Here is a 13096-nt window from a genome sequence, read left to right on the forward strand (position 1 = left end):
ACGTGGATTAAATAAGTTACTTAACTTACCTGTATCACGAGATGTCGCATGATGAGCAGAGATATATAAAATATCCCCAGGGAGTAGTACTCCCTGTAACATATAACAAGTAAAACAATTTTGTACCAAAATTCTGTATCTTTGATTATATTTAAAAAAATACAAATTTAGATGAACATGCGCAGTCCAACTACAATAAATACAATAATGTACGAATACCTTTTGTAGCCACTGTGATAATATTTTCCTTTGCCTTACTTAGCTAGCAATTGGATCTATCGAATGTCGCGTGACCCGAAACACGCTAACGAGAAAAATCTACCGGATAGAGTCTATCGCGTATCCAGTGTCTAATATCGTGGTCTCCGTCACTGAGGAGCGAAGCAAAGCGAATAAAGCGCACAAGAATGAGGAAGGTCGCGGATAAACGGCGGCGAGTGGTGATCAGTCAGCTCGAAGGGATCCTCACCCTTGAAACGCCTCAAAGAGGAAACGAATGACCTCGTCGGGAACATAAGCTCGACAGAACGAGCCAGAACACGGATAATGACCAAGAAAACGTCCACGGTAACCATAGCAAGCTGTATTGAAGTGGCGGCTACTATATAAGTAACACTGTAACGGATCTTGTATTCAGTTAGACACGCGCGAGAGAAATAACTAGATCTTGTGGATTCAGTATTGTATTCGTAAGGTGAGTGGATTTGCGCAGAAAGTCGTGGAGCACGAGATCTGACTGAAATATATACATAAAGGATACAAATAGACGTTATGGAGGATAAAGATATTCAACGTAATTTCTGGCAAGCGAATCAGTGGTTCGACACATCCTTCGTGCATAATAAAAATTGTGTGCACAGCTCAAAATTTACGAGAATAACTCTGTTACAGTTTTCGTGTTTAGTATTTATAATAGTGTCGCAGCAGTTGGCTATTGCTACCTTCACCAGTTTTTGAAATTGATTTCTTGGACTGACGATGAGCTTTTGGTGTATAGTGGCGAGTGTATAAATGGGAAATGATAACTGCCAAGACCATAAATTGTATTATGAAAAATGTTATTTCTACCTTTTTCTAAAATGCTACTTTATGTCCTACATTATAGAAAAAATAGAAATAAAACTTTTAAAATCTTTTCAACATTTTAAATCCCAAATTAAATTATATATTAGTTTTACATTATGTAGGATTTAAGTGTATCATAACGAACAAATTTCTTGTATTTTGAAGCATTGTGGATATAGAGTGGCTTTCACATTTTTATTTCAAGTAATAATTATAAACTAAAATAAGCTAAATTTTTATTGTAAGAACTTTCTCTTACTTATGTGTTCATTGCTGTATGGAAAATAAACAAATGTGTCAAATATCTATATCTCATTTGCACTCAACAGAGAAGATAATATTAATAATAATATTAATAGATAACATACCTCCTTTGATAGTTCACGAATCACTACTATATGATTCCTTGTGTGCAAACGTGAAAAAATGTGTCTTTTTAATGGAATTTTAAATATTGCACTAGCGTACATACAGGATAGATACATACATAAACTTTGAATTAGAATGGTATCTCAGCCAACATGAATTCCGTTCAAATTTTTTATTACTCTGTGAAAGATACAAACTTCTTATGATTTTATAAATCTTTGTGTAATTTTTTTGTTCGGTAAAGAGATAATTTTATGCAATATGTTAATATTATAGTTAATATTATAATAGTTAGCTTATAGTTAAAAAGCATAGATTTAAGAAAAAATAATTAAACCAATTATTTAAAAAATTATTAAAAGTACTAACTTCAAAATTTATAAAAAATTAAACAAATTAAAATATGAAAAAAAACCACAGACTACATTGTAGAATAATTTTATAAGAAACAATGTGCCGAAATTTGAAATTTATCGAGCAATCAATTTTTAAAATCTGCTCAATATCAAGTCAAAAAACATAGTTTTAAAAAAACACTCAAATTTTGAAGGCATCTTTTAACAAATTCTTCGCAAGTTAATATGAACAATATGAATACCTTCAACTACTCAGTATGAATTTCAAAAGCTCGTTTCGCTACAATATTTTATATATATGAAATTTAAAAAATTATGAGAAAATCTTTCCGATTTTCTGAATCAAATAAGTTATGTACTACCTTAAATTAGTTGGAGTTTATTCTTTTCCAGAATTTTAGGTAAATATGAACGTAATAATCTTGCTTATGGCCATGATAGGATTATGCGTGGCCGCTCCACAATACTACATTCCCTCGGAATTCGTGTATCAACATCCGGCAAATGTATTGAATTCAGCAATCGAAGACACCTTGCCAAACGAATTACGAAATAACTTTTACAAAAACCCACGAATCGCTGCCCGTCTCGCGAAGGAATCATGGTTTTTCAATAAAGAGATGCAGGTAAAAATTATCCGATTTATCTTAATATATTTCTTCTATAATGTTATGAAAATGTGTTTTATGATTTTAAATGTAGCATTGATCGATTTTGAAACGAGGCTGCTAGATTTACTTCTGAAATCTGAGAATACGGCCTTCGCTACTCTCTCTCTCTCTCTCTCTCTGATACCGATTTTATCTCCATCTGTCACTGACATATCATATTTCCTTATAAATTCGTAGCAGGATGTATCTGATACATTGTAGTACGATTAAAAAACAACTTTTTTTTACTTAATTTCCTTATCAGAAAAATATAATAATTTGTGTTAATGTCAAGAATGTTATGTTAATGTATATGTAATGTTAATGTATAGAACATATTAAGGAAATTTGAATGGAAAAGTGTGAGACACTCTACATATAGTAATATTATTATACATATTACTGCTTATAATAGCATCTCCTACTTTTATTGTAGGTAATCGATCGTGAAACGGATAAAATTCCACGAGAGAAAGTATATAATGTTCTCCACAATGCAGGATTTGTGCGAAAATAAAATTAGAATAATAAAAAATTTGTAATAACTTGTTGAATTTTTTGAACGTCTATAATGTTCCTCTTGTATAGCCATCCATCTAACTTGGAACCCGCGCGCAAGAATTTGTTAAATAACAACACTAGTCATATGTGCACTTATTACTATAATCACACATTGACACCGCCATCTATTACTGTTACTGCAACTAGGGTTATACCGGTTATGAACATAGAGATATAAAGATAGAGTGCATGAGCGAGCTGAAGAAGCTATATAAGAATAGAAAAAGAACACTGCATAGAGACTTCTTGAGTCCTTATGTAATAACGCATAACATTCGTATAGTAGATATCTACATATACACCGATTAATGAATGGCGTCAATATGCATGTCTGATTAGACGAACACAGAAGACGCCTCTATGCAGCTTTTTCTTTCCATTCCCATCTCGCAGCCACTTACACGATGGCAGAAACAACTACTTGAATATCATTCTCACGATTACTGCAAATATTTAAATCAAGACAAATATTTTTTATCGCATCATTTAAGTAACAGTCCATTGAAAAGTATAAATAAATATATAACCAAATACATATATATATGTATATATATAATATATATATATATATGTATAACATATGTATTAGTTTAATTTTATAGAAAGTATACCACATATTAAAGATCCAACAATATGTAAATATGTAACAGTATTCTTGCAAAATTTTATTTATATATTATTTCTATTTGTGTAGTTTACATTTTTCAGGGGATTCTAATAAAATATCTACAATAGATATATTATCTTCACCCATTACGTAACGTGATTTTTTATGAATAGTTTGATGCACATTAGTATGTAAAAACTTATGTATTTTTTCTAAGTAATTATCTATTTCATTTGCGTACAATACACCTTTGCTTTCATAACGTAAAACGTGTGGATAACAGTTTTCGATTACGCGATTTAGATATCGCGCTACATTTATCTCGCCTATAATTTCGTGCATTCCTGGTAACTGCAATATGGGATCAATACCAATTTCTTTCCAGATTATTGTTAAGTGTATGTCAGTAGTTTGCTTTGCATTTCGATACTCTGAACAAAAAGTTAATAACTGATTTGGAAAATGTTGTACACTGGAATGTACATGAGAGGTCACAAAAATGTTGACATAAGATTTTACGTGACGGAAGAACAATTCTATAAACTTAATCGGATGTTCTGGATCACAAAATATGACGAGCCTTTGCTTCTCGAATTTTTCTGCACATTTAACTGCACACGATTTATTTTCGTGTTTGTTTAATTCTTGTTTCTTGTCTTCGGGCTTCTTTGTTTGAGAAGAATTTTGACTAGTCCTGTCAGAAGGTTATTGTATTTATCTTATTTATTCGCTTATCTAATAAATAAAATTTTGTACATTGAATTAAAACAACAATATATAAGTACAAAAAATTTGAATAAATTACATCCCCATATTTAGTAGTTTTAATGGAGGAGATGATTTGTAACAGAAATTAAGTTCTATCATAAAATCAAATGCATTTTAATTCCAATATTGTAATTACTTACATAAATACCTTAATAATGATTAGAAAGATATTTACTTGTTTAAGCGACAAATAGGATTGTTATAAACCATTTCCAAATCCACTTTTGGTCCAACTAAATCTCGTATATTGTTTAATCCATACTTAATCATAGTTGGCCTAAAAAAGCAAATGTATTTATATTTAAAAACAAATTTTATAATATTTTAATAATACAAATACTATTCATGATTTTATTACCTTTCTAAGGACAATCCCCAAGCAATGACATTTACATCATCAGGTAATTCCATTGGTAATAACATTTCAGGTCGAAACATTCCACTATTACCAATTTCTATCCATTTTTTCAAGCCCTCGTGATAACAAAAGATTTCCATACTTGGTTCAGTGTATGGATTGTACGCGGGCTTGAATTTAAGTTGTGTAATATCAAGTTTCTTAAAAAATTCATACAAAATTCCTATTAAATCACCTAATGTGAGATTGTAATCAGCGACTACACCTTCAATTTGATGAAACTCAGCTAGATGTGTGGCATCCAAAGTTTCATTGCGAAATACTCGATCAATGCTAAAATACTTCACTGGCTTAAACTCGCCCTGAAAAATTCACATATGAATATTTTTTAAATTAAAAACTTTTTTTTATTTTTGATTTAATTACCTGCTGCATAAGCTTATAAAGCATCCGTGCACTAACAGCAGTCGTGTGAGTACGAAGAACATTCTTTTGTGCTTCTTCAATTTTCCAATCGTAACGATAGCCTAAAGACCCGTAGTCTCCTTCGCTATGTACTTTCTTTACCTTCTCCATGTAATCCATAGGGAAATTTGTACTATGAGATGGATCTGAAGTAAAAATTTTTAATGTATTATAATCAGTTGAACATACAGAAGTTAATTAATTCAAAAGAATTATTTACCAGATATGAAAAAGGTATCATGTGCATCTCTTGCTGGATGCTGCTGAGGTTGAAATAATGCGTCAAAATTCCAGAAAGAGCTTTCAACAAAATTATTTGTTGGCATTTCAGTGAATCTATGGAAACAATAAGAGAAATATAAAAATATCTGTTGAATATTATACTACAAAATTTAAAATCTTAATTTCTCTACTGTATACCCCATTTCAAGAAAAATTTTTCTAAATTCGCTTCTAACTTTTAATAGTGGATGCAAATGACCCACTTCCAGCGTAGCACCAAGAGCTTCAAAATTATATGGTTTAAATTTCTTATCTTTCCATGCACCATTTACTAATAAATCAGCAGTCAACTCTGTTTCCTGTTTTTCAATTGTTGTTGTAAAATTTGGACCCTTTTCCAATTGTACAAATTTAATAACTCTGTTAACAAAACAGTTGCTCGTATAATACAATCAATACTTATATGTATATATTTTTTATTAAATTAAATTAATAAAAACCTTACATTTCTTGGATCAATTTTCTCTTCTTATATTCATTTTTAAGACGGTCAGTTAAACTTGCAAGGGATTTTAGATCATTTTGCGTAACATCTGTGATAGATGCTACTTTCTTTTTCACAATAGGCTTACCACTGCTTTTATCAATTACTATCCAACCAGCCTGTAACGCTTTGGAAAATCCAACCTTTGCAAAGGGAACTGACTGCATAATTTCAGGTTGAGGCATTCCATCATCAGGAATTGCATTATAAACAGCTGCTTCATGACTTCCATAAATCACTACATGTTGACCTTCTGATGTTAATTCCCACTTTTTATCAATAATCTGTTTAGTAGTAATCAACTAAAATGTAAATTACGCTATTATTAATAAGCAATTAATATCAGTTTGATAAAAAAGAATTTAATAAACATAAATTAACATTTTGGGGTTATGATGAAATCTAAATTTATATTGGAAAATTTATTGCACGTATTCATCTTTACACTATAAAAAGCGTGGAAAATAATTTTTGGTAAACTTTGTTCAAGTTATTATAATAATTACGAACAATTTGCGGTAATTAACTTACTTCACCAAGTGCCTCAAGACTTTTGATGGCACCAATAATTTTTTGATGATTTTCTTTAAAAACTTCAGCCAAATGTAGCGAATTTATTTCTCCGTGCTTATCTAAATAATCCAATATTTGGTCAGTCAATTGTTTTGCCATATTTGAAATAACAGTGGATTTCACTTTGCATTAAAACAGCCGGCAAGCATCCACGTGAATCATACGTGGATAATAACATAACATCAACACATTTTATATGACAGATAATTTTAAGGCAAACGTCATTAAATTTCGATATTACGCATTGTAATTTATTTTAATCCCTATATAATATCCAAGATTTACTTTATACTTGGATAAAAAGTAAAACTTAAAAATTTGCTAAGTATACATTTTTTAATGTTTTTTTACTTAAACAAAATTCAGTTTTAATTCTATGTATATATAAAAAATATTATTTCATATTAAATATATATTTACGGTACATTTTATATTCAATAATTTTAAATTCAGTAACTTATACTACATTATTTGGGTATTTATAAGGTATTTAAAAAAAATAATTGTACTAATTTTTGTACATTTTATTCACATGAAAAATATAAATTATTTTAGTGGAATAAATCTTGAAGAATGGGTAGCACCAATACCTGGTCTACCATGCTTTACAGGTTTGTAAGTAACAGAGAATTCTCCCAAGTAGTGACCTATCATTTCTGGCTTAATTTCAACCTGATTAAATGTTTTGCCATTGTAAACACCAACAATCGAACCCACCATTTCTGGTACTATAATCATGTTACGTAAGTGAGTCTTAACAATTTCTGGCTTTTCATTTGGTGGTGTTTCTTTCTTTGCTTTACGCAGCTTCTTTACCAAAGCCATAGACTTCCTCTTTAAACCATGAGAGAACCGCCTACGAGCACGAGCATGCATCAAAACCATAAGTTGCTCACTGAAACAAATATATATATATATATATTGTATAACACAAAACTTGTATGAAAATTTATCCGAATGTACATCATTCCTTTAATTGATCACTATAACCTAAAAATGGTTTGGCTTTTCTAAGACATAAAAAGATACTCACTTTGGCATATCAAGGAGTTGATCGAGATCAACTCCTCGAAAAGTGAACTTCCGGAAAGTCCTCTTTTTCTTTTGGGTTTCTTCTGCCTGAAAATCATACAACACATAATTGGTAAGAGGTTATGTTACAAATAAAAAATATTCATTCTTGTACATCAATATTATTTCTTTCTATTAAAAGAGAAATCAATATCTTATTCTAGAGCATTTACTTATATTTTTCTGTAATAGATGAATAAGATTTTATTGGATATTTTCGACACATTTGTGACACATACCTCAGCCATGTTTTTAGTTGCAGGGAGAAAAGACAACAAGAAATGGCGCTGTGCCTTTTACGCGGAAATCGATTCCTCCATTAAGTAAATATTACTAGATGGTCCTATGAATATACTTTTTCTTGTAGGATAAAGAAATTACTTTTTTTTTAAAAAACGACGTCAATCGTTTTATTATATATTAGCTTAATAATATTTTGACACGAGTTACCAAATTTTTAAATTAATTTTTTAGTACTTTAATTAATGTTTTTTTTTAATTAAAGTTTCAATTTCAATTATTAGAAAAGGTGAAACAACTTATACAGTTCAATTACTTTAAAGTTTTCTTATTACTAAAACTACTATAAAGGATTAAACGATGTACAAGGATTTATAAAGCTAGGAAATTATAAACATTAGAAAAGTACATTGCTTCAGTTTCTATATAATAATTTCAGAATATTTTATATCGTACGTTTAAAAATCCCGCCATAACTCTCCTATCTTTTCAAATAATATAATTGGCACATAAATCTTGATCGTGAATAGTACTAATAGTACAACATGTGGGACGGCTCTTTATATATATAAAAAAATTTTGGCCAATATATGTATTTATCTTTACAATTTTATTAGGTCTATCAGAAATAACCAATCAGATTAACATTCCTTTACCTAGTCTTCTTATCGCGGACAAACAGTAAGAGTAGGCTGCGCGTCCCCATTGGATCCAGATATTACTCAATGAAATCGAACAACTTTGAATAACAGACGCGTATGGAGAAGTTGATGCAAACATTTTCCGTAGAATAGATCGCTTGTAAAATATGAAATATATTCTAGTAACCGGTGGTGTGATCAGCGGAGTCGGCAAAGGTGTTATTGCAAGTTCATTTGGTACTATACTTAAACATTGCAATATTCATGTGACATCTATCAAGATAGATCCTTACATAAATATCGATGCCGGCACCTTTTCTCCATACGAACACGGTACGTTATTAAACATTTATTTTTTTAAACATTTTATCTGATTAGAATGACATGTTCGAAAACACTTCTGCAAAAATCTAAAGTTTTATACAGCCATGTGGTGTGAGAAGCCATTTTACATGTTGCTACCGCCAATTTTATAATCACGTGCTATATTTCTAACAGCATTTTTAATTCTAACACAAAATGAAATTTATCTTATTATGTACGAATGCTGCTTCAGATTATTAAGTTATAGCGATTGCAAAAATTGTAAAAGCTTAAATTGTTATTGTATAAACTTGTGACTATGTCTATTTTAATAGAAAAGTTTTATTAATTTTGTTATTTGTATATGTAAAGATTTTATTGAATTAAAATGTACTTAAATAAATATGACGTTAATTAATCATTTTCTCCTCAGTGTACAATTAAACTATTATGAAATTTGTTTTCAAGTTTGATATATTCTCTAATTTTTTTAAAAATATATTTTTAATTTGTTTGTTAGTTTGATTACATGAAAATTATTTACATTTCAGGAGAAGTATATGTGTTGGATGATGGTGGAGAGGTAGATCTTGATTTAGGAAACTATGAACGTTTCCTAGATATTACTTTACACAGAGATAATAATATCACAACAGGTAAAATTTATCAACATGTAATATCAAAGGAGAGGCGGGGCGATTACTTGGGAAAAACAGTTCAAGGCAAGACATTTTTTGTAAACACATAAAGTTAATGTATAATTCATATTGATAATAAGTGTTTATTATTATTCTGTAGTAATACCACACATAACAGATGCCATTCAAGAATGGGTTGAAAGAGTTGCAAAACAATCTGTAACAAAGGATGGTGATAAACCAGATGTAATTTCATGTTGTACAATAACATTTACAAACAAGTAAAAAGAAAAAGATACAAAATTAATCTATATTTTATTCATTTCAGGTTTGCATTATTGAATTAGGTGGAACCATAGGAGATATTGAAGGAATGCCTTTTGTAGAAGCTTTCAGGCAATTTCAATTTAGAGTAAAAAAAGAAAACTTCTGTTGTGCACATGTATCATTAGTGCCACAAGTATGAAACTCTTTTTATTTAAGTAATTCTCTTTTTTCGTTCTAGACCTTGACTTTGAACTCATGACAAGTACCAAGCATATGTTTGGTAGTTTATTCTTAATCCTTAGAATTATGTAACTATTATTTGTAAAATTTACAACCACATATAAATAACGTTTATGCCTGTTTAGAAAGCAAAAATGTATATATAAAGGATACAAATATTACTTTTTCTTTTTTATAAGTTTCTTGAATATTTCTTGTTTTTTTTTTAGCCAAAATCTACAGGAGAACCAAAAACAAAACCGACTCAATCCAGTGTGAGAGAATTACGTGGTTTGGGTTTGTCTCCTGATCTCATAGTTTGTAGATCTGAACTACCAATAGGCGATTGTGTGAAAGAAAAAATTTCGAATTTTTGTCATGTTGCTCCTGAACAGGTGATATTCCTTAATCATTTCAATAAAACTTTAAGAAAATTGGCTAAAAGACTAATAGAAATTTTGATGTATTATGATTAGGTGATAACAATCCATGATTTGTCATCTATATATCGTGTTCCTTTGTTGATGGAATCTCAAGGTGTTATTGAATTCCTAAATGACAGGTTACAATTAAATATCGGAACGCCACGTCCCCGATATTTTATGCGAAAATGGAGAGATTTGGCGGATCGCACTGATCATTTACGAAAAGAAGTAAACATCGCGTTAGTTGGAAAATATACAAAATTAGAAGACTCCTATGCATCAGTCACAAAAGCATTGCAACATGCTTGTATTCAAGTTGGCTACAAACTCAAGTTAACAGTAAAGTATCCGCTTTTTATTAAATATTAAATTTTATTTATTTTTCATTTATTCTGATTGAAATTAAATATTAATTTGACTTATCAAATATATTGTTATATATAATGATTACTGTCATATCTGTATAACTATAATTTTAGTATATAGAGGCTGATAATTTAGAACACAATACAAAAGCAATAGATCCTGTACTATACCATGAAGCCTGGCATCAACTTTGTAGAAGCAAGTAAGTTATTTTTCTTTCTATCATTATTTCATAACATTTTGTTTCTTTCAAATTTGTTTATCTTAATTGGGTTATATTTAGTGGTGTTATAGTACCAGGTGGATTTGGTAAAAGGGGTATGCTGGGAAAGATGGAAGCATGTGGATGGTGTAGAACAAATGGCAAACCTTTTCTTGGTATTTGTTTGGGCTTACAAGTGGCGGTAGTTGAGTTCGCAAGAAATGTTTTAGGCATAGAGGATGCAAATAGTATAGAAATTGATCCAGAAACTGATCATCCCCTCGTTATAGACATGCCTGAATATAATCCAGAACAAATGGGTGGAACCATGAGGCTTGGAAAAAGATGCACTCGATTTACAGAAAATAATTCTCTCATAAGTTAGCAATTTCTTGCTTAAAAATTTGTTATATAATATAATGTATTTTCATTTTCATAAGTGTTTTGAATTATTTCATATATAGAGCAGCTGTATGGCAATAAGAATTTTATAGAAGAAAGACATAGGCATCGATATGAAATTAATCCCAAGTATATTGATGATTTAGAAGCAGCTGGATTGAAATTCGTAGGTAAATTAACATTCACTTTCTAATTTGTAACTTTAACAAATTTTAATATTCATTAAACTAATATATATTGCCTTTCTTTTATGTTAGGTCATGATGAGGAAAATTTACGTATGGAAATAGCAGAATTGGAAGGACATAGTTACTATGTTGCAACGCAATTCCACCCAGAATATTTGTCTAGACCGTTAAAACCTTCACCCCCATTCTTAGGATTAATTTTGGCCAGTGTTGGTAAATTAAAACATTACTTAGCCAAAGGTTGTAAACTTTCACCTCAAGTGGTCAGTGATAATGATTCAGGTAATAAGCAATGAACTTTTGTGCTGTAATTTCTGTTATTATAATCTTATTTAAAATTTATCGTTTTTAATAGATACCGAAAATTTAGTTGATGACGATGAAACAACAAATAATGAGCGAGGCTAGTATAAGTGGTATAATTATATTAATTTGAGTAATTAATAATGAAGTACTATTATGTTCATATATGTATGTATGTTGATATTAAAAAATTTTTTTATTTTAGAACAAAGCTTTGGATACATATTCAAATATATGCGTAATAATATATTATATACTTATACTATATAATTGTACTTTACTCCTCCCTCAATCGTGCTTAGATCTATGTTCGTAACATGAATAACTCAAATCATATCTAATTAATTATTTATTTAAAATGATATGACGATATGTATGACTTGAAATATATTCTTCGGTTAATTTTTAATATACATATGTCTTGAAAAAAAAGTAGATTCGTGTTTAGATCCGAAGAATTTGTTTTTTCTATTAGTAAGTTTTATATATTTTATGATATAAAGTATTTTTATATTTTATCTATGTATTGACACGATTACCAGGAAAGGATCGGTTGACGGAGGTTCGGATACGTGTACAATATATACTATGTAATCAAAAGAATTCATAGATAATAATTTATACTAAATAAATGAAAAGCTTAAATATTTGCAAATTTCTAATAGATTAGACTTCTACTATGAACAAGAATTTTCTATAATAAATAATATGAAATTTATAATAATACTATTATTGTTATTAAATATTGATTTAACATAAAGAAGTCTATTTCTAGCATCAAAATTTTGTTTGAATTACAAATTTGAAAAATCGTAAACATGTTATTTCTGTGGTAAATATTAATGAATGAGATTCGTTCGTTGAAGTGTTTTTATTGTTTTTCGTTTCTGTAATTATATTATTTTAAACTGATAGTTAAACTATTAGTTTTCTATAACCATCGCATATTTCGTTCGCTTTCTTCTCACTTACATATATAGTTTCTATAATTCCAGTTAAAAAATGTAATTCTATTACTATGTACAATGTATTTTCGTTAATTGTTATATTTTAAGAGTTTCACTAACAAAATTAAAGCATCTTACATTTTATGAGAAAATAAAATTTTACGTTCTTCAGGAACGTCGGATACTTTTATCGCACTTAACTTTTTCGTAGTTTATATGTGAAAGTGTAAAATTAAGTTTATGGCAACTCTACAAAAACTTTGTTGTTACAAATTACGTGCTTCAGCTAACTAGTTTTTATCAAGGACTTATTGTTACAAAATCATAATCACGACTTTTTGTCTTT

At 29.4% G+C, this 13096-nt stretch overlaps 4 protein-coding genes across 10 annotated transcripts; 2 read left to right on the forward strand and 2 right to left on the reverse strand.

Annotated features, from left to right (window-relative positions):
- The first annotated feature begins 219 nt into the window (after positions 1-219).
- Positions 220-2994, forward strand: LOC117232762. 4 transcript variants are annotated; one of them, XM_033492373.1, is made up of 3 exons: positions 220-694; positions 2184-2416; positions 2877-2994. In XM_033492373.1, exons 2-3 carry the CDS (start codon positions 2198-2200, stop codon positions 2955-2957), a joined length of 300 nt encoding a protein of 99 aa, XP_033348264.1. In that variant the 5' UTR covers positions 220-694; positions 2184-2197; the 3' UTR covers positions 2958-2994. The 4 variants fall into 4 exon arrangements, with proteins under 4 accessions (XP_033348264.1, XP_033348267.1, XP_033348265.1 ...); XM_033492376.1 differs by having other exon boundaries at positions 220-567; XM_033492374.1 differs by lacking the exon at positions 220-694 and adding an exon at positions 704-1057.
- A 654-nt stretch (positions 2995-3648) lies between these two features.
- Positions 3649-6741, reverse strand: LOC117232743 (phenylalanine--tRNA ligase alpha subunit). 4 transcript variants are annotated; one of them, XM_033492348.1, is made up of 8 exons: positions 6497-6741; positions 5927-6267; positions 5620-5841; positions 5420-5535; positions 5161-5345; positions 4735-5096; positions 4552-4653; positions 3649-4302 (listed from the first exon to the last, which is right to left on the reverse strand). In XM_033492348.1, the coding sequence occupies exons 1-8, from the start codon at positions 6635-6637 to the stop codon at positions 3684-3686; spliced, it is 2088 nt and encodes a 695-aa protein (XP_033348239.1). In that variant the 5' UTR covers positions 6638-6741; the 3' UTR covers positions 3649-3683. The 4 variants fall into 4 exon arrangements, with proteins under 4 accessions (XP_033348239.1, XP_033348243.1, XP_033348240.1 ...); XM_033492352.1 differs by having other exon boundaries at positions 3957-4302; positions 4525-4653; XM_033492349.1 differs by having other exon boundaries at positions 4162-4468.
- Positions 6742-7047: 306 nt separating this feature from the next.
- On the reverse strand, positions 7048-8001 carry LOC117232744 (40S ribosomal protein S15). The gene is made up of 3 exons (XM_033492353.1): positions 7849-8001; positions 7572-7657; positions 7048-7433 (listed from the first exon to the last, which is right to left on the reverse strand). Exons 1-3 carry the CDS (start codon positions 7855-7857, stop codon positions 7085-7087), a joined length of 444 nt encoding a protein of 147 aa, XP_033348244.1. The 5' UTR covers positions 7858-8001; the 3' UTR covers positions 7048-7084.
- A 511-nt stretch (positions 8002-8512) lies between these two features.
- Positions 8513-12068, forward strand: LOC117232678 (CTP synthase). Its single transcript, XM_033492208.1, is given in 12 exon segments — positions 8513-8823; positions 9345-9515; positions 9592-9677; positions 9760-9891; positions 10148-10312; positions 10394-10681; positions 10822-10910; positions 10992-11290; positions 11375-11482; positions 11570-11782; positions 11856-11877; positions 11879-12068. Coding segments are annotated over 12 exon segments (1797 nt in total). The 5' UTR covers positions 8513-8657; the 3' UTR covers positions 11937-12068.
- Positions 12069-13096: the final 1028 nt, after the last annotated feature.

This window comes from Bombus vosnesenskii, unplaced genomic scaffold (genome assembly GCF_011952255.1).
Source record: "Bombus vosnesenskii isolate JDL3184/JDL3185 unplaced genomic scaffold, Bvos_JDL3184-5_v1.1 scf7180000013293, whole genome shotgun sequence".
Taxonomy (NCBI): Eukaryota; Metazoa; Arthropoda; class Insecta; order Hymenoptera; family Apidae; genus Bombus; species Bombus vosnesenskii.